Source organism: Pongo abelii, chromosome 9 (assembly GCF_028885655.2).
Source record: "Pongo abelii isolate AG06213 chromosome 9, NHGRI_mPonAbe1-v2.0_pri, whole genome shotgun sequence".
NCBI lineage: Eukaryota > Metazoa > Chordata > Mammalia > Primates > Hominidae > Pongo > Pongo abelii.
In genome coordinates this window covers 129,696,055-129,717,769 of record NC_071994.2, presented here as the reverse complement: position 1 = coordinate 129,717,769, position 21,715 = coordinate 129,696,055, and the positions used below count along the sequence as shown (strand labels likewise).

The 21,715-nt window shown below is 54.5% G+C and overlaps 1 protein-coding gene across 6 annotated transcripts in view; it reads left to right on the top strand.

Annotated features, from left to right (window-relative positions):
- Positions 1–21,715, top strand: part of KIRREL3 (kirre like nephrin family adhesion molecule 3) — a 594,169-nt gene that overhangs the window by 565,218 nt on the left and 7,236 nt on the right. For 2 of the 6 annotated variants that reach the window (XM_063728266.1, XM_054525413.2), the window contains exons 9-15: positions 3,194–3,342; positions 5,492–5,619; positions 7,300–7,426; positions 11,877–11,977; positions 15,445–15,643; positions 17,156–17,191; positions 20,940–21,047. In XM_063728266.1, coding sequence (XP_063584336.1) covers positions 3,194–3,342; positions 5,492–5,619; positions 7,300–7,426; positions 11,877–11,977; positions 15,445–15,643; positions 17,156–17,191; positions 20,940–21,047 — 848 coding nt within the window. Of the gene's footprint in view, positions 1–3,193; positions 3,343–5,491; positions 5,620–7,299; positions 7,427–11,876; positions 11,978–15,444; positions 15,644–17,155; positions 17,192–20,939; positions 21,123–21,715 lie in introns of all 6 variants that reach the window. The other 4 variants (XM_063728264.1, XM_063728265.1, XM_063728268.1 and 1 more) reach the window with 2 other exon arrangements.

Sequence of the window (21,715 nt, the reverse complement as noted above, 5' to 3'; positions counted from 1 at the left end):
AACAACTGCGTGGTGCTAGCCTAGGTGCTCTGTCTGATGCCAAGAAACAGTCGTCTCTCGGGGCTGGATGGGTCAGACGGAGGCAAGAAGCTAATGGAGGGAAGGGCAGGAGACGGCGTCTGTGGTGCCAGGAAAAGCTCCAGGAATAAGATAAAGGGGAGGCAAAGCAGGGGAGCAGAGACACTGCAGTTCCAGGGAGCAGTGGCTGCGGGGTGACGCTTCTGGAGGCAACGAGCCTCTGCAGCTCTGGAAAGACAAACTCCCCATAGACACTTCAACTGTAACAGCCTGAAGAGAAGTTCTGTGGTTTCAAAAAAAAGAATGTTGATCAGAGTAGGATTAAACCAGGGGAAACGGAGAACTCTCTCTCCCTGGAGATCCGTAAGGAAGCCCCCAACTTCACATGCATATGCACATGCACACGCCCACACATGCACACACTCACACATGCACACACATGCACATATGCACACGCTCACACATGCACACGCCCACACATGCACACATGCACATGGACACACATGCACACGCTCACACATGCACACATGCACATTATCACACTCACGCATGCACACATGCACACGCTCACACATGCATACACACATGGTCACACACGTGCGCACATGCACACACTCACACATGCACATACAAATGGGCACACTCACATATGCACACACATGCATGCATGCACACACACATGCACATATGCACAGTTCACACATGCGCATGCTTACATGTCACACTCATATGCACACACAAATGCACACGCTCACACATGCACACACTCACAAATGGACACACTCACTAATGCACACACTCACACATTTACACATGCACACACACATGCACACATGCACATGAACACACACATGCACATGCACACATGCTCGCACATGCACACATGCATACACACACCCACACATGCACACATGCACACCCTTACATGTGCACGCACTCACGATGCACACACCCAGCCACATTCACACATGCACACATTTACACATGCACACACTCGCACATGCACACACACGCACACATGCACATGCACACGCTCACACATGCACACACGTACACATGGACACACATGCACGCATATGCACACACACATCTACACATGCACACACACGCACACGTGCACATGGACACACATGCCCACACTCACACATGCACAGATGCACATGGATGCACATGCATGCACATGCACACATGCACACACACGCACACATGCACATGGAGACATGCCCACACTCACACATGCACACACACGCACATGTGCCCATGAACACACATGCACACATGCCCATGGACACACACATGCACACATGCCCATGGACACACATGCACACATGCGCATGCTCACACATGCACACACTCACACGGGCACACATGCACACAGACATACACATGCACATGCTTACACATGCACACACACGCACACATGCACACACAAGCATGCACACACACTCAGACATGAACATGCACACACATGTGCACGTGCACACGGACACACGCACATGCACACATGCACATGGACACACACATACACACGCACATGCACACATGCACACACAAGTGCACATGCTCACACATCTATACGTGCATAAACATATGCCCACACTTTCACATGCAGACTCACACACGCACACCCTCACACATGCACACAGTCACACATGCCCACACTCACACATGCCCACATTCACACATGCACAAACTCGCACATGCACACACCACACACACAGCATGCACATGGACACACACACATGCACACACACATGCACACATGCACACATGCACATGCACATATGCACACATGCACATTGACACATGCACACACACGCACATGCACACGCTCACACATGCACACTCACACCCACACACATGCACACATGCACACACACCCACACTCATACATGCACACATGCACACACACATGCACACATACACGTGGACACACACATGCCCACACTCACGCATACCCACACTCACACACGCACACATGCACATGCACACACATGCCCACACTCACATATGCACACGTGCACATGGACACACTCACACATGCACACACACGCACATGCTCACACACACACAGGCACACTCACACATGCACATTCATATGCACATGTGCACACATTCATGCACACATTCACATGAACACACACATGCACACACATACATGTGTATACACATACACCCCTGTGAGGCTCCGTTGCTTTCTGCACACAGCAGGCTGCTGGGTCACTGGTCCAACACAGGGGTCACTGCCCCAGAGCCAGATCCAAAGCAAGCCAGAGGCCTCCTGTCCTCCCCTATTGTGTGGTACCGATTGGCCGACAAAAGAGCCTTCCGACTCACATCCCCTCACCAAGCCAGTGCTGGTGGAGCCATTGCCTCAGAGGAGCAAAGCCAGGCTGTAAGGGCAGAGGCCGGGCAGGAAGAAGAGCAAGTGCCATCTGGGGAAACTAGGAGGACTTTCTGGGGCAAGGAGACACCATGCAGAACCCCATGGAAGCAGGAGGTAGAACAAGACAGGAGAGCGGAGAGCTGGTCGAGAGGAAAGAGAGGGGCAGCCAGGGCTACTTGCTCACGCCACTCCTCCTGATGGGTATTAGTATTCCACTGTTTGGACGGGAGATGGAGCCCCTACAGCATACCTCTCCTACAGCTTCTCGCCTTGTCAGTGTGTGTGTGTGTGTGTGTGTGTGTGTGTGTGTGTGCTCGTGCACACGTATGAGCATGCATGTATGGGCATGCTCCGTTTGACCCTGGCCTCTGAGGTCATGGACTTGGCCTCCTTCTTTTCCAAAGGGGCCTATGATCCAGCTCAGAGCAGGACAATGAGCTGTCTGCCCACTGACAGTTGGATTTTCCATCGTCTAGCCAGCAGATGGGCTGACCAGCCGAGTAATCAACTCACCCCCTCCAGAATAACCCACTTGTTGAGTGCCACTGACTGCCTGGTGACCACAAACCAAAGCCCACTGCCTTCACAACCACCTGGATGGGAGCAAAACCAACTCTTTCTGAGCCCTTGAAGTAGCCCCTCTGTGAAGATTCCCCTTGACGGACCCCAGAGGACTCCCCACTTGCCACCCAACCCAGGCCTCATTTTTCCATGGGATGGATGCGTCCAGCTCCTGGAGGGTTGGCCTTGCCCCTCAAGGCCCACATCAGCCCCTGGCCTTTGTTGTAGGTGGGCCAAGCGGGGCCAGATCATCAAGGAGGCATCTGGAGAGGTGTACAGGACCACAGTGGACTACACGTACTTCTCAGAGCCCGTCTCCTGCGAGGTGACCAACGCCCTCGGCAGCACCAACCTCAGCCGCACGGTTGACGTCTACTGTGAGTGCAGTGGTGCATGCTTCCCCAGGCGAGCAGGCATCCACTGGCTTCTGCTTAGAGCTGGAGAAACCAGGGCTAGATTCATTGCACAGAACACAAGCTTCATGCGTCATGAGCGTAGGATGCTTTGCACTCGACAAAAAGCTGCTTTGTGCAGTGTTTCATGTTTATTTCAATCCCCATCATGACCCCATGAGTCAGGGTCTTGGCTGGGGCTGCTATGACACGTTACCATAGACTCGGTGGCTTAAATGGCTGAAATCAGGATGCCATCATGGCGGGTTCTGGTGGGGACTCTCTTCCTGGCTTGCAGGCAGCTGCCTTCTTGCTGTGGCATCCCATGGCAGAGAGAAAGAGAGAAGCAAGCTCTTGGGGCCTTTATTCCAAGGGCACTAATCTCATCATGAGGGCTCCACTCTCATGATCTAACCCCCCCAACCCGCGCCCCCGCAAAGCTCCTCCTCCTCCTACCATCCCACAGGGCGAGGATTTCAACTTACGAATTGCGGGGTTGTCGGGGGACACAAGCATGCAGGCCGTCATGGGTAGATATTATTATTCTCATCATCTGAATGAGGAGATGGAGGTCTGAGGTCACACAATAGGTGGCCGAATGAGAACTGAACACGGGCAATGACCAAATCCATTGCCCAGCCACACATTCCACTGCCTTCCACTGAGGGGACTCACGGACGTACCTTCTTTTTCTTTTTCTTTTTCTTTCTTTCTTTTCTTTTTTTTTTTTTTTTTTTTTTTTTGAGACAGTCTCACTCTGCTGCCAGGCTGGAGTGCAGTGGCGAGATCTCTGCTCACTGCAACCTCCGACTCCCTGGTTCAAGAGATTCTCCTGCCTCAACCTCCCGAGTAGCTGGGACTACAGGCACTTGCCACCATGCCCAGATAATTTTTTTATTTTTAGTAGAGACAGTTTCACCATGTTGGCCAGGATGATCTCGATCTCCTGACCTCGTGATCTACCCGCCTCGGCCTCCCAAAGTGCTGGGATTACAGGCATGAGCCACCGCACCCGGCCCATCCCCTCTTTTTCACTGGAAGTCCGGCAGGGACCCACAGCAAGGCAGCCCACTGCCATGGACTAGCTGGCTGGATGTGTTCAAAACAAGCATCCTTAGCTCATACACTGCCCCTTACAGTTTTAAACTTGCTTTTACAAACTTTAAAAAACCTGACCCTCCCCCTCTCCCTTGAAGCCTCCAAAGAAAGTGCTGTTACTCCCTTTTTACATCAGGGGACTAATCCCAGTCTCCTGGCACCAGGCTTCAGGCTCTGTCTGCTCCCTGGAAGGAGCACTCTGAGGCCTGCCTGCCACGGTCGGACCCTGGGCCTGGAATCCCCGCACGGCCCCCACTGTGTGGACCGAGCTTGGTCTACAGGAGGCTCCAGACATACTGGGGAAGGTGGAGAGGGGCCTGCATTCAGCTTTTTAATGCTTAGGAGAGGGGTCGGAAGTGGAACCCAGGGCTGCTTTACTGAAATGGGGGTGACACGGAGGCTGGAAGGGCTGGAATAGGAGGGTGGCCTGAGAGCACCGGGTGGGAAACCCTGGGGGAGGAGGCATGGGTCACGAGAGCCCTGCCTCCATCACCCTGCATCTCAGAGCCCCCATCCACCCCAGAGGTGCACCAGTCACTCGATTCCAGGTCATGAAGGCTGAGGCTGGAGGAGATGGCAGCTAGCTTGAAGGCAGAAGCATGAAGATCTCAAGGGCCCAGATTTCCAGGGCAGGAGGAGGGCCCCTGCCCGCCACTGGGATGGTGGGGCTTCCACAGCTTTCTGGCACCGGGTGTGATCCAGACAGAGGGAAAGAGATGAGAGCCCTGGGGGTAAATCCAGGCAGAACCTGGTCCCCAGCACCTTCTTCCCAGGCCCCATGCTGCCGACCACCTCCGTGGGCCCAACAGAGGTGAAGCCTCGGGGAGAGGGGTCTCCTCCTTGCTTCCTGAGTCCCACTCCCAGACCCCAGACCCCGCCCGGACATAGGACTAAAATGGAAGCGACTGAGATGGCACAAGTACCCTGCTGCCTCCCTTCCCCCAGTCAAGGTCTGGGGGGAAAAGGAGGCAGCAGCAAGGAGGATCCCAGAGCTCACCACCCACCTGAACCTGTCTCCTTCTTCCTCCCGTCGCAGTTGGGCCCCGGATGACCACAGAACCCCAGTCCTTGCTCGTGGATCTGGGCTCTGATGCCATCTTCAGCTGCGCCTGGACCGGCAACCCATCCCTGACCATCGTCTGGATGAAGCGGGGCTCTGGAGTGGTGAGTCTGCAACGGGGGTGGGGGACAGTGGAGCAAGAAGGAACTGCTGTCCAGGCCCCTCCCACTATTAGATTGGGGGAGTCAGCCTCCAGAGTAAGCCACAGGGAGAAAGATCCCAGAAAGAGGAGGGGGAACCCAGGCACCTTCATGTGCCTGTCCCACCCTGAGCACATTCAGCCATTGCAGTCTTGCCCTGTCCTAAACCTTATAAGAAAAGTAGGTGGTCACCAATGTGCTGGGAGGGAAGGCACTAGAAAGGCTTTTCAAGCGGGCACAGTGGTACACACCTGTAGTCTCAGCTACTCAGGAGGCTGAGGTGGGAGGATCACATGAGCTCAAAAGTTTAAGTCCAGCCTGGGCAACATAGCAAGACCTTGGAAAAAAAAAAAGAAGAAAGGAAAGAAAGGAAAGAAAGGAAGGAAAGAAGGAAGGAAGGAAGGAAGGAAAGAAAGAAGAAAGAAAGAAAAGAAAAGAGAAAAGAAAAAGAAAGAAAGAAAGAAAGAAAGAAAGAAAAGAAAAGAAAGAAAAGAAAGAAAAGAAAGAAAGAAAGAGCCTTTTAAACTTCCCCCAAATAAAGCCACCTTTTAGCCTTGGACTTGGGCTTCACTTTCTTGTCTTCCTTTTTTTTTTTTTTTTTTTTTTTTGAGATGGAGTTTTGCTCTTGTTGCCCAGGCTGGAGTGCAATGGCGTGATCTTGGCTCACCACAACCTCTGCCTCCCAGGTTCAAAAGATTCTCCTGCCTCAGCCTCCCGAGTATTTGGGACTATGGGCACGGGCCACCACATCCAGCTAATTTTGTATTTTTAGTAGAGACAGGGTTTCTCCATGTTGGTCACACTGGTCTCAAACTCCCAAACTCAGATGATCTGCCCACCTCGGCCTCCCAAAGTGCTGGGATTACAGGCGTGAGCCACTGTGTCCAGCCTTTGTGTTCCTCTTTTAAGACGTATGTATTCTTCAGTGCATGAGATTGTCAGATGTCCTCACATAGGAAGGAACAGGGAGAGCCTCGGGCAGGGAAGCAGGGGGACCAGAAGGAAACCGACCTTTGTGTGGCCTGTTATGTAGCAGACACTACATTATCCTACCAGGCTCCATACATAGAAAGGGAGCATCTGAGAAGATAAGTAACTGACCAAAGAGACACAGGTGTTCACTGCTGGAGCTGGGATTCGAACGCAGACCAAGCTCATGCCAGAGCCTGTTTCCATCACTCCAAGCTATATCCCAAAGGGATCCTGAAAATGACTCTGAAAACAGGTCCAGGAGCTCCCAGAGAAGTTCAGCTGTAGGATCATGTCACCCATGGCTAGCCTGGGAGAGAAGAAGCCACCGCAGGTACAGGGAGGTTCTGTAGGAGGAAACCTGGACGTCCCCAGTCAGGCATCCTCCTCCGGCACATGTGCCCCCACATGCCCCCAGCCCACAGGGCTGCGCTTGGGATGCAACATCCTCAGTCACATGGGGTGGCCTCCCTGCTGGTGGAGTCTCCTCTGTACAGCCCACAGGCATTGTCTGGGCCAGGAAACTTTTGGCCTCTTTCCTCCCCACCTTGCTTCTTACTGAGATGCGGGAGACTGCGTCAGTTACCCCAGGCCAGCCTCTCAGCTGCCTTATTCCCAGAGACGGAGCGCACCCCTCCGCTTGCTCTTGGCATCTGAGCCTGCCAATTCTCCTAGGTCCTGAGCAATGAGAAGACCCTGATCCTCAAATCCGTGCGCCAGGAGGACGCGGGCAAGTACATGTGCCGGGCTGTGGTGCCCCGTGTGGGAGCTGGGGAGAGAGAGGTGACCCTGACGGTCAACGGTAAGACCCTCGCTGGGGTGAGCCAGGCCTGAGGGAGGGGAGAAGGACCTCAGGCATCTTGGCACCAGGCATCGCCCCAAAGGAGCTGTCACTGGCACTGGCCTTGCTGTCACCTCCAACTATGGGTAGACAGCAATTAAGTCCACTTCTGGATTCCCTGTCAGACCCCAGGCCGAGAGAGGAAGGACCCGGGTAGTTTTCTAGTCACCTCTCTTTTTGTTTGTTACCTTCAAAGGGGTCTCAGCCCTAAGAGTGGTGGGTGATGAATTGTATCCTGGCCAAGAAAAAAAGCATCAGAGGTCGCTAGGCGACCAACACATCTACCCTTTCATCCACCCACCGTGGACTAGGCCCAGGAGAATTTTATTTTATTTTATTTTATTTTTTTGAGATGGAGTCTCGCTCTGTTGTCCAGACTGGAATGTGGTGGCAGGATCTCAGCTCACTGCAACCTCACCCTCCTGAGTAGCTGGGACTACAGGCACGAGCCACTATGCCCAGCTAATTTTTGTATTTTTAGTAGTGACAGGGTTTCACCATTGTTGGCCAGGCTGGTCTCCAACTCCTAACCTCAAGTGAGCCGCCTGCCTCCGCCTCCCAAAGTGCTGGGATTATAGGCGTGAGCCACCTCTCCTGGCCCCATGAGAATTTAAGAGAGCATCTCTGCAGCTCCTGATCAGCCTCTTCCCTTTGCGTGTGAGTCACCCAGCCAGGGAGCCCTGTCACCATCTCCACGAGGCCACGTGTTCAGGGCCCCCCTTGAGGGCAGGGAGCATGTCTTATTATATATAATAAAAATAATTGCAGCAGGGGAGTATTTTCACGGTGGGAGTTAGTAGATGAATGACTATTACATGAAATATGTAGGGACAAGGGCATCACACCAGGCCTGAATGATGGGGTGTAGACAGTCATGGAGAAGCTGGGACCTGGCTCAGGCCAGACCCAAGAAGGCTGTGGCACCAGGACGCAAATGCGGACATCCCTGCCCTATCTGGTGCTTTGGCCACAGGCAAAAAGCAAAGCTGCCAGTTTGACTCCTCTGCCATTTCCGAATGCTCCCCCCTCACCTCTGTCACGCCCACCGCCTTTTGGGAGGCCCCTGTTCCCACCATAGCCTGACTCAGATCAAAACCCCAAAGCTCTGGGCCCCTGCAGGAACAGAACCACCAACATTTGCAGGGCATCTGGGTCCTGGCCCCAGAGCAGGGCCCTCCTGAGGTCTCCAAATTAGCTCAGTGGGCTTCAGCTTCCTCTTTACCCAGAAAGCCACCTGCTGATGGCCTCATCTATTCTCCCCTTCGCTAGAAAACCAAAACCAGCTTGGTGTCTCCTCAGCCATACCTCTCTGCTGTCTCCATTCACCAGCTCCCCCCACACCGCCCCACATTTCCATTCCTCTCCCCCCCACCCAGCCCCACATTTCCATTCCTCTCCCCCCACCCCAGAGTCGTGGCAGCCCCCAAGGGAGGCTGAGTCTACCCAGACCCCAGCACGTTCACAGCCACCTGTCCTGGCAGAGCCCTGACTCGGAGCCCTCCTGCCTTTCCTGAGTGTCCCCAGGATGCCACCAATAAATTGGCACTGCAGGGCTAAAAATAACAGCATCTGATCACACCTCCGTATATCCATGGCAACACAGGCTGCAGCCTTTTCCTTTCGGCACAGGTGTCTGACACTTGGCTCAGAGCTCCAGGCCCCAGTGAAATCAGCGGCCCTCCACACAGCCTGCGCCGGCCAGGGCACTCGGAAGTCAGGCTGTCTGTGCCTGCAGCCGGCTCTGCTCTGCTGGCCCTATGACCAGCCAGCCCAGGACCCTCACACTCACTCACGCACTCCAGGGCCCCCAAGCCTGGAGCATCAAATGAGCATTGGCGTTTCTGGGGAAAAGCAGGTGGATAAAAGAGGAGCTGACATCTGCTGTCACTTTAGACTTTCAGACATTTCCAAGGGAGATTTAAAGAGATTTCTTGAGGAGAGAATGCCACCTGGGGAACACAGGCCTGGAGGGACATTTCTCTTGGACAAGGAGGGCACTGAAACCCGGACCCTGGCGCTGACCAAGGTTGAATCTGCACTCTCCACGTCTCTTTGTCTCCCCTCCTCTACCTCCACCCCTGCCAGCACAAGCTCCCCGAGGCTTCCAGGCAGAGAAAAGCTGGAGGGATTGGAGGGAAGCAAAGAAGCTGCTTGTTTATTTCTGAACTAGGGTGGCCTCACACACCTGGAGGCAGGTGGATGAGTTCAGTGGCCCCGGAGGGGAGCGAACCAGACCCTCCAGGGGGCGAACTGTCTGCCCCTGCTTCTGCAGAGCAGGCAGAGGGAGGGTGAAGCCCAGTGGATGGGACCTGGGCATGGGCTGGAGGGAGCTGGTGATATGAAAGCATTCAAATGAGATCAGGTTTTTATCGCGACAAATCCCAGCCTTGGACAACTGCTGGCCAGCGCAGCAGTCCTTTGGGAAAGAAATTGGCACAGACCTCAACCGATTTGGCTCAAATCAGGTATCTGCAGGAAGGGGAGAGAAATCTTACTAACCCTCACCCCATTTCCCTTTACCCTGGTTTTCACTTTCTTTTAAGAAGCAGATGCATTTGATGATGGCTTTTAGAATCCTGAAAACCCCTCAGGGAATTCGTAGCTCCTGGGAAGCACAAGGAAAAGGTTTTGTGTGTGTGCGTGTGTGTGTGTCTGTGCGTGTTAGGGTTTTGTTTTGTTTTTTTTTTTTTGAGACGGAGTCTCGCTCTGTCACCCAGGCTGGAGTGCAGTGGTGCGATCTCGGCTCACTGCAACCTCCGCCTCCCAGGTTCAAGCAATTCTCCTGCCTGCCTCGGCCTCTCAAGTAGCTGGGACTACAGGCGCCCACCACCACGCCCAGCTAATTTTTGTATTTTTAGTACAGACGGGGTTTCACCATATTGGCCAGGCTGGTCTCGAACTCCTGACCTTGTGATCCGCCCACCTCAGCCTCCCAAAGTGCTAGGTTTCTAGGTGTGAGCCACCGCACCTGACCAGAAAAGGTTTTATAGTATCATCACCTTTTAGTCCAGCAATAAAACAAAGCACCATCCGGTTCCTAAAACATCAATCTCCTCATCTCTTTGGGTCCTAGACCTGTTGGAGCTGAAGGATTTTTAGGAAGGAGGGCAGCGCTCAGCCCATTCTTAAAGCCATGGAGGGTCCCCCACGCCCACCTCACGCTGCCCCAAGCCCTTTTGCCTTCTCAAACTCAACAGAAGTCTCTGGAGTGTCTACAGTACCTTTTCTCCCTTGGCTGAGAGCTACTCATAGAAATGCAAATCTGCTTTAATTAAAGTGGCTAATAAACAGCAATTATGTTTGCAGCAATTTTTGTTTTGTTCTCTGCATAATTCTGCGTGTTCTCCAGATGCGTTGCTCCCAGCTCTCTTTCCTCTGGTATCTGCCGTCTAAGTCCCAACTGTGACCCCCAGGGATTGGAAAGGGAGCATGACAATTTCCATCCCTACACCCATCCTTCAACCACCCAGCCCAGCCAGGAAGCCAGCAGAGCCAAGGCTAAACTAGCTGCTCCTTCTTTTGTCTTTCACGGCCAGGCAGGCGTCACACGGGAAAGACTTGGGTTAGGTAACAGGCGGAACTGGACAGGAGGCGCTGGGGAACAGGCTCCCCTCCACCAGGTGGACTCTCTTGACTGTGCAATGTGGTGAATGAGACAGGCGCTCTCAGAACCTGACACCCATAAACATGTGCCACACTCTGTGATATGATAATATTGGGGTCAGTTTGGGAGCCACGGCCTCACTTGGGCAGTCTGGGTATAGACGTGGAGGCAGACAAGATGATGAACTGCAGGACCTCCTGAGACACAGGTGGGAGGAGGGCTGTGAACACGGCCAGCGCTTGCATTCCACCTGTCCGGGGTGATTCCCGCCCTAAGGAGAGGGACATCAACCATTTCTTCCCGTTGGTCCGGCTGGCCGAGCACCTCTCGTTTGTTAGGCAAGGGCGCCCTCTACTGGATGTCTGAGGAATGGCTTGCAGGGGTGCCTCTGGCTGAGGCGGGGGAGTCCTTTATCCAGACACCTCCCCACCCCCTCTCCAGGCTTACCACCTCCTCCCTAAAGCTTTCCTCGTGCGCCAGATAGAATTATTCTCTCTCCTCTGAAGTCGGTTAGCACTTTATCTGCACCGCTCCTGTGGTACTAACACTCACCTTTTATTACAGTTATTTATATCTTCTGGGGGTTCTGACTTAGAAGCGTTCGCTCATGATCCCTTGAGAGGTTTATGACTGAATGCCTAATTTATCTCTGAGTCCTCTACCTTGCACTTTACCTTGCACATACAGGCCCTCGGCAAATGTTTGCTGAATGCTTGGATTAATGAATACACTTCCGAACCCACCCAAGAGGGCGCCAGCAGGGACGTGCCCTTCCCGGGTGCCTAATGGGACGCTGTTTCTCAACAGGACCCCCCATCATCTCCAGCACCCAGACCCAGCACGCCCTCCACGGCGAGAAGGGCCAGATCAAGTGCTTCATCCGGAGCACACCGCCGCCGGACCGCATCGTGAGTGCTGCAGGGAGGGAGGGAGGGAGGGCGGGCGGGCGGGGGCCGGGCCAGCAGCCCGACGGTCACTTTTGCCAGTAGCTGGGTGACCAGCCAGGCGGTGCACACCTCCGAGGCTCCTTTTCCTTGCTGAGGAAAATTATACCTGCCTTGGCTGTCTTGGAAAAGCATCGTGAAGACACAATTGCAGGCCTTTCTCAGAATAGGCAGTGCTCTCCCAGGGTTCAGCTGCCATTCTGCTGAGCTCTGACATGAATGGCTCTGACCAAATTCCGCATCCTAAGGGCAGAGGGGCACACGAGGGTAGTGGAGAGAAAAGACAATGACTTCTTCCCTTTCCTGGGCTCCAGGCCAGTCTTTAGCAAAATCTTAGAGTGCAGTTAATAGTTAGCAACCCCTTTCTGTGCCTCCTGGAGCCCTTCTTGCCAGGTCTCCATGGCCTTTACTGTCCATGGCAGCCTGCCCTGCTACCTATCAATCGTCCCCTCTAAAGTGACCATTCCATTCTCCCTCCCTTCCTCAAAGAACTTACCCCTGCAGTGCAGCTAAGGCAACTGAGCAGTCCACCCTCAGCGCCTCCTATCAGGTATTTGCTTTTTTGTTTGTTTTTTGGTTTTTTTGGTTTTTGGGGGTTTTTTTTTGGTTTTTTTTTTGTTTTTTTTTGAGATGGAGTCTCACTCTATCACCCAGGCTGGAGTGCAGTGACGCAATCTCGGCTCACTGCAACCTCCACCTCCCGGGTTCAAGCAATTCTCATGCCTCAGCCCCTTGAGTAGCTGGGATTACAGGCATCTGCCACCACACCTGGCTAATTTTTGTATTTTCAGTAGAGATGGGGTCTCACCATGTTGGTCAGGCTGGTCTCGAACTCCTGGGCTCAATCGATCCTCCTACCCCAGCCTCCCAAAGTGCTGGGATTACAGGCGTGAGCCACCATGCCCAGCCAGTATTTGCATTTTTTTGAAGGGAGGGTCTTGCTGAGCACGGAGCCTCATGTTTGTAATCCCAGCACTTTGGAAGGCTGAGGTGGGAAGATCGACTGAGCCCAGGAGTTTGAGACCAGCCTGGGCAACATAGTGAGACACTGTCTCTACAACAAAAAAAAAATTAAGGTGAGGGCAGAGTCTTTCTTTCTTTCTTTCTTTTTTGAGACAGAGTCTCTCTCTATCACCCAGGCTGGGTGCAATGGTGCAATCTTGGCTCACTGCAACCTCCGCTTCCTGGGTTCCAGCAATTCTCCTGCCTCAACCTCCCAAGTAACTGGGATTACAGGCACCTGCCACCACACCTGGCTAATTTTTTTGTATTTTTAGTAGATAAGGTTTCACCATGTTGGCCAAGCTGGTCTCAAACTCCTGACCTCAGGTGATCCAGGGGCAGAGTCTTGTACCCAAATCCATCTGAAACTGGAGGGATCTCAGGCATGAAAACAAAGAAAAGTGAGCATTTTATAGCACTACTCAGGGAAAACTATTATTTGTAGTAATTCCCAATGTCTGGCAAACTGCTAGAAGACTGTCCAGGGGTGGAGTGGGCAGGGCAGTTGTGCAGGGAGGGTGGGGCTGGCCGTGGAGCTGAGGTCACCCCTAACCCGTGCGTGCGGGGGCTGAGACACCCAGGCTGCACCAACTGAAACTGTCATCCTGTAAACTAAGATATTATTAGAGTATTATTGCTGCTACACACTTTCTCAAGCATTCAGTTCATTCACTGTCTGAAAGATTCACAAAAAAATTGCAAGAACTCACGAATAAAACGAATACCTACGCCTCCCCATTCACTTTGCTCTTTAATGTTTTTAATTATAAATGTAACACATGCTCATTGTCAAATATTCCATTCACTCTTGGACATTTTCACACCTTCTCTCCAGAAATATCTGATTCTAGGCCAGCGGTTCTCACTGGCCCCAGGGGACATTTGGCAGTGCCTGGAGACATTTTGGTTGTCATCACTTGGAGAATACTCCTGGCACCGGGTGTGTAGAGGCCAGGGTGCTACTGACGTCCTGCAGTACCTGGGACAGCCCCACAGCCAGCAATGGGTCAGTCCAGCGTGACAATAGCGCCAAGCTTGAGAAACTCAGTCCCTCTCATCAGCCCTGAACCAGGGTATATGAGGCGCTTACACGATGAGGTGCAGACGGTGTATGTGGCTGGGTCTGAAAACTGTTAACTGGGAGCCCTGTAAACTAAGGTAGACGAAGGTGATTGCAAACAGAGCTCTGCAGACACATTTCTCACACAGACATACAACGTCACACAGGTAGACACGTTCATGGGGCTGCTGTCCTAACTCACACCCACCCAGGCAGCTGCAGTCCCAGGGGGCACTTGTGTGGAGGTGCAGTGCGCAGGCCAACAGGGCACCCACTTTGCCCAGAAAGATGCTCCCCAGGCCCCTTTCTGGGATGGAAAGACCCTCTGAGGATGCCCCGGAGTATGTGTGTGTACATGTGTTTGTGGATTGTGTACATGTATGGTGTGGGTGTGTTGCCATGTACATGTGTCATTGCATATGTGAACATGTATATCTGTCGGTGGTGTGTGTACTTGTGTGTGTGAGCACATGGTGTGTGTGTATGTCATAATGTGTGTACCTGTATGTACACATGATGGTGTGTATGGCGAATGTGTGTATGTGTTGCAGTGTGTGTTGTGGTATGTACATGTGTGTAAGCATGCTTGTATTGTGTGTTGTATTGTGGCATATGGTGCGTGCATCTTGGTGTGTGTGTGCATGTGTACATGTATTTGGGGGAGTGGCTGTGTCTTGCGTGTAGATGTGGTGTCATGTCTGCCATGTGTATGTACATGTCTGTATCATGTTTTTAGTGTGAAGTGTGATGCGCATGTATTGTGATGTGTGTATGCATGTTGTGGTGTGTGCACGTGTGTGCAGGCATGTGTGCGATGTGATGTGTTGTGTGTGATTTGGTGTGTGCATGTGTTGTGATGCATGTTTATGTGTGTTGTGGTACATGTACTTGCGTATGCATGTTTGTGGTGTGGTGTGTGTGCACAAACCTGTGTGTATACACATTGGTGGTATGTGTATGTGGTGATGTGTGTGTTATAGTAGGTGCACATTTGTGGTGTCTGTGCAGAGCTGTGTGTACACATTTGTGGTGTGTGTGGTATGTATATAAACGTGTTGGCCATGTGTGGGGAGCTGTGCATAGACGTGTGATGTGTTTGTATGTTGTGTGTGCACACGTGTACATGCATGTTAATGCCGTCTGGGGAGCTGTGCATGCCCATGTGTGGTGATGAATGTTGTGTGTGCACCTGCATGTGTGCATACTTGTGGTGTGTGGCGTGTGTGCCTGCATACATACCCGTGTGCACACGTGTTAGTGTGTGGCAGTGAGCATGAACACGAGCAGGACAGTGGCACTGTGACTCTGGTGTGGGCGTATCCTGAGCCCCTCTGGTGGGGTCTCCTCCTGATTCTGCACCCCCGGGCAGGCCTGGTCCTGGAAGGAGAATGTTCTGGAGTCGGGGACATCGGGGCGCTATACGGTGGAGACCATCAGCACCGAGGAGGGCGTCATCTCCACCCTGAGCATCAGCAACATCGTGCGGGCCGACTTCCAGACCATCTACAACTGCACGGCCTGGAACAGCTTCGGCTCCGACACCGAGATCATCCGGCTCAAGGAGCAAGGTGAGAGCTGCCAGGGCCGTGAGGGAACGAAGAACGATGGAACCAGAGGGGCCCTCTCCTCGCCTAGGGCAGGGCGCGGGTGGCTGCAAGGTGGGCCACGGCCCAAGGACAAGCCACAGTGCTCTTCCTGGCCGGCCACACAGCCTAGCCAGCCAGCAGCCTCCTCAGCCAGGCTCTCGCTGAAGCAAGGGGCACGAGCCTCCACCAGAAACCAAGAAAGGGAAGAACACAGCTCAGAGTGGCAGCCCTTGAGGGCGATGCTTCAGTGGGAGGTGACCACAACAGTGAGCAGGCTGGTGGCAGTGACAAGCTGCCCAGCAGCCTCCAGAGGCCCTGGCTTCTGTGCCCTGCCCTCCGCCGTGGGCCCTGGTCTGACACCAAAGTGTCATGCCTGGGTGGAGTGTGGGATATACTGGCATGGGTGTGCTGGGAACCTGGCCCAGCCACAGTTAAGATAACAAGCCCATCCAGTTACTCAGACAGAAATCCCACAGAGGGCACCCAGGCTAAACCCAAGGGGTTGGGCTTGCTTGTCCAGATCCCTAGGGTCAGGGGCTGGGCTCAGATGACCTGCAGACCCAGGAGGCACATGGACCCCTGGACCTCAAAGGCAGTGCTGGACAGAGCAGCCAGGTGGTGGGAGGGAGGAGAAAGAAGCCTCACCCCACTGTGCCCCCGTGTGCTGACGTCCCAGCTCCTGGTCAAAGATGCTCAGATCTCCAGCGTCTGCTCAGAACTGTCAGGCACAGACAACACGATGGGGAGCCTTGGAGGGGCACGGAGGGGTGGCTCCAGAAGCCCCACCACAGCCAGCAGCAAGCCGGGTTCTGAAAGGGGCAGTCCATCTTGCCCTTTTGCCAGCAGGGGCTAAGCCATGGTGGACCAGGGATTCATGCTCAGCTGGGCCTGGGCCTCTGGATGGGCCTCGGGAGCCCAGGAGACCTCAGTCCTGGCAGTCTCTGACACCCTCATAGGTAAAGGTCCATTCGCAGGCTGTCAGGCCCAGCAAGAGATTCTAGGCCAAGTGGGTGGTCTCAGCCGCCCCCCAGGCCTCAGTAGGCCACAGCAGGATCACACCTATGGGTCAAATCACACAGCATCTCCCAACACCGCTTCCCTAATAGGTGCTGCTTTGCATAATGCTTTGCACATAATTTGCATAATATCATCCACACATCATCCCAAACCTTCCTGGTCCCCTGTTGCCTACCCTCCGTGTCTTCTCCTCGGTGCCCCCACCCCCATGCCCTCCCCCGAGTGTTTTCACCCCAACCTTCCCAGACCCCTCCGAGACGTGATTTCTCTCTCTGGTCCCTAGCCCCTCCAGAGTCTCTAAGTCAGTCTGAATGAACTCCAAGTTCAGCTGGGCTAGCCTGGATCTGTTGGGGGTCCCAGAGATATGACTGGGAAAGGAGCCCCTCACCCAGCCCCCCTCAAGCAGCTAATCCCCAGTCCCACCCCACCCTGGCCAGCCAGGCCCTGGCTGTAGACGCTTGCTTTATTTCCAAACAGGTTCGGAAATGAAGTCGGGAGCCGGGCTGGAAGCAGGTAATACGAAGGAGATGATGAGAATGGCCCTGGGAAGGGGGGAAGGGACTTCTTGGCTAGCTGGGGAGGGAACCCAGCAGGGGGTAGGGAGGCCTGTGCTGGCCGCTAATGTCTCTGCCCTCCCCCGTCCTGAGGGTTTAGTGTAGTCAGAGCAGTGGGGAGAGGAGGTCCCAGCCAGCTTGGGCCTAGGGACCCCAGAAACCTGTCTCCTGCCTGCCACTGGAACCCACAACTCCTTCCTCTCTGGGACACTGGCTCTCGCTCCTCCCTGCTCCATTCCTTCCATCCTTTCTCTTCGGGAGCCCTGACTCCTGGCCTCTGGGGTCAGCTGGCCCCTGTCCTGACTGCCTTCTGCTTCCAGGCTCTCTCCGACCCTTCCCGCTTCTCCACATCATCACCAGCTTGGCCACTGCTTCCCAGGACGCTGGGGGGCCCCAGCCCCTGCTGTGGCTTGTGCAATCCATGCTTGCTGTTTGCCACCCCTCCCTACTCCTGCAGTCCCCGTGGAAGTGTCATCTCACCCCAGGCTGAGGCTGCAGGGCAGCGCCTCCCTCCCCAGGCACACGCAGCAAAGCAGTCATCAAGCCCCCTGGGTGGAGTTGCTCTCAACCCCACCCCAAGCAGAAAACCAGAAAAGAGAATCAGGAAAAGCAAGCCAGGCTCTATGGCCATGCTGAAGACTTGAGTGGTCCTCCATCCCAGGCCTCCTGCCACACTGGCCCCTGGCCTGTGTTAACTTCCTCAGCAAGCTCCACGTGGGATCCTCATGCCCCTGTCTCTGCCCCTTCTGGCAGACATGCCCCTATCAGAGCACCAACCCAGGGCACAGGTCACTCACAGAGGCCCCTGCAGCCCACGCTGGGGCAACCCAGAAAGCTGCCAGCCTCCCGCTGCCTTCTCCCCGGGTCCATGCTAGTGCTGAGGGTGGTGTCTCCTGTCTCCGTGTCTCCTGTGTCTGCTGACACTCATCCAGAGCTCCCCGACACCATCCCCCCTCGGTGGCTGACTCCTGGTGCCTGGCACACTTCCTTGGATGGAGGGGAGGCTGAGTGGGGACAGCCCCTCCCTCCAGTCCCTCTCCAGGGGCCTTGCAGGGGAGGCTCTGTGCAGAGAGGAGGGGCCTGCGCAGCGCCCTAGACCAAACCTCAGGAAGCCAGGCAAGGTGGAAACACACACAGGCAGGCTGGGGACTGGGAAGAGATGCCACCCCGGGGCACTCGCCCCCACAGGACCCCCTGCTTTCGCCCTGCCCACCTCCCTGGGGACCCTTGTCCAGCTAAGAGGGCACCCCTCCCCCAGCCGTCAGCAGCGTATGGAAACGTGGGCTGGGGATCCCAGGATCAGAAGGCACCTTCAATGCCGCTGCCCAGCTCTCCAGGGTGCAGAGAAGGCACTGAGGCCCAGAGGTGTTAAGGAGGCTTCCATGGACATGCTTTGGCTCTGAGTTCCACTGAGACAAGCCCGGTGTTTTTCCAAGGAGACTTACTAGGAATCTGAGGAGAAACCAACCCAAATCAATCCAATTCAAAAGCAGAGAGCCAATGAGCTGCCGCAGCAGTTTCCCTTTCCTCATGGAACTGAAACCTAGAGACATTGTCATCTATTGGTCAAGGCAAGCTCAGCTGAGGCCCAGCCTGTTTTCTCAGTCTGACTGTTGAACCAACGCGGGCACCTCGCGTTTCAATCCCTAAGTGTCCACCACTCCACCTCCTCTTGGTCCCCTCCCCGTCACCCCCGCAGTTGTCCTGGCCACTAATTGGTAGGTAACCAATGGCTTCGTGTGTAAGTCCTGGGGTGGCAAAGGGAGGCGCCAGCTTAACCAGCAACACTGCCAGCCAGGGGCGCCAGCTCCCTCTGGCCAGAGGGCAAATGGCTGCCCCCCTACCCCCACCCCTCGATACCTCCTCCCAGCAGCATCTTCAGAGGCCAGGGTTTGAGGTCTTTCTCCTCTCTTTAAGAAAAAGACAAGAGGCTTACAACCCAGAACTGATACCTAGCTGTCCCCAGTCGCCCACACTGACGAATGCAGGGTAGGCCGGGGAGGGGCTCAGTCTTTAAAAGGAACTTTCCTGGCCTTTAAGACTATGAACTGCTGATCGGGTGTGGTGGCTCACGCCTGTAATCTCAGCGCTTTTGGAGGCTGAGGTGGGTGGATCACCTGAGGTCAGGAGTTTGAGACCAGCCTGGCCAACATGGTGAAACCCTATCTCTACTAAAAATACAAAAATTAGCCAGGCATGGTGGCATGTGTCTGTAATCCCAGCTATTCGGGAGGCTGAGGCAGGAGAATCACTTGAACCCAGGAGGCAGAGGTTGCAGTGAGCTGAGATCAAGCCACTGCACTCCAGCCTGGGTGTCACAGCCAGACTCCGTCCCAAAAATAAAAGACCGTGAACTGCTGGTGACCTCTTCCCAGGTAACAACAGCAAACACCAAACAGGGCTGGGTGCCAGGCTCTGCTCCAAGGCCTCTGCCCACATTCACCCAGCTCAAGCCCATAACAACCCTCAGAGGGGCCGGTACCATTATCCCCATCCTACAGATGTAAGAGAGGCAAAGTCAGTTGCTCAGAAGAAGGGATGGAGCCAAGACTCAGAGCAGCAGCAGTCTGGGCGGTACCGAGCACATGAGATGTGGAGGATCTCACATGTCACTCTGTGGGTGGAGCTGGACAGGGTGGGAGTGGGGTGAGTGGAGGGGTGGGGGCAGTGAGAGGAGACCTGGATTGACCCTGGCTGGGCAGCTCCTGTCTGTCCTTGGCCAAATCACTTGACTTCTCTGGACCTCAGTGAGAGCCCCAAGCTCTCCCTGCCCCAGCATTCTCTAGTTCTATTCCCGATGGACTCCTCAAGGCCCTAAATCATGTGCTCAGGCCCCACTTGCAGCCATAGAAGGGCCAGGGCTATCTGGAAGATCACCCCCGACTCCATCCTTACCCTCCCTGTCCCTACCCCCACTCGGCTTGGGCAGGAGACAGGCTGCAGAGACTCAGCAGGGGTGAGGGCTTGCCTGCCTGGTCTGTGGGCCTCTCTTGCCAGGAGGGATGCAAGGATGCTCAGAGGGGGGACCTCGAGGGAGAAGCTGTAGACCTGGAGATGGAGGGAAAGGGGCCTCTCTCCTTAGAGAGGTGGCAGTGGAGAAGCTGTAACCCTGCTCCCTGGCCCCTCAGACTTGGACACCTGAGGGCCACAACTGATGCCCAGCAGACCTGCGGGGAAGCTGCTTAGACCTGGAAACACTAAGAGCCGGATGTCCTCTATATTCACCCGAGAAAGGGAAGGGAAGGAGAGAACATACTGAACAAACAAGGGCAGTGAACATAGTCATTTTTCAAAAAAAACCAGGGCCTATGACTCACTGGCCACTGTGTGATAGAGCATTCCTGATTAATGCCAGAGAGAGCTCCATCATGCCAGCCTCACCCCTCATCTCCGGTCTTCCTGTCCCCTGGCCCTCCCTTCTCCATGTCCGCCTGCCTCGCTCTCCTTCCTCTGCCCTTTACCCCAGTTCCCCCGCCCTCTCCTCCACCCACCAAGCCCCCATGTCCTCCACCCTGGTCTTTGCAGTCCCAGCTAGAGCTGACCCCAGTTGGACTCGGCCTGTGCCGGCCCAGGCCCCACTGAGGCATTTCCCAGGAGGGCCCCATGTGGCAGGGGCTGCCTCCGCAGGAACGGAACGGGAAGAGATCTTGGGGGGATAGTAGGCCACTCCCCACCCCTCGTCAGCTGTGCCTGCTTCTCTCCCACAGAGTCTGTGCCGATGGCCGTCATCATTGGGGTGGCCGTAGGAGCTGGCGTGGCCTTCCTCGTCCTTATGGCAACCATCGTGGCCTTCTGCTGTGCCCGTTCCCAGAGAAGTACGGGAGGGAGATCCGGGATCTCAGGGAGGGGGACAGAGAAAAAGGCCAGGCTTAGGCTGCCCCGGAGAGCAAGTAAGCAGGAGTGCAATGAACAGGGGTCCTAACAGTGCTGTGAGCTCCTGGGGCAGGGAGTGGGTCTGATGCATCGGTGTACGTGAGCCTGGGCAACATGGCTTCTGGCAGAGTGGGCACTAGGCTGAGGTTGACCTGGACTAGACTGAACTTCATCTGCCGGGCAGCCAGCATTTTGGATTGAACACATAGCTCTTTCAATCAGGAACTGTACGGAAAGATAGGGGGAAAAGCGGTTTGTGATTTGATCCTTGCTCTACAAGAGCTGTTAGTCTAGAGAGACCCCATCTCTACAACAAAATAAAAATAAATTAAAGAGCTGCTAGTCTCACCAGAAAAGCAGGTCAGTCACACAGCTGTGGGGGAGTGGGTGGGGAAGCAATAAAGGAATTGCTTTGAGCAAACTTTTAAAGGTCTTCAGTGATTACCAATAAAATTCTAGTGTTTGTGCATGCTTGAAGAATTGCATGCATGCAGGAGATAACGTGTGAGAGATTGGATGGCAGAGAACAGGTGAAGACAATGGAGACACAGTGTTCCAGTCCCACCTCTTCTGCCGCATGACCCTGGGCCAGCCACAGTTATTCCAGGCC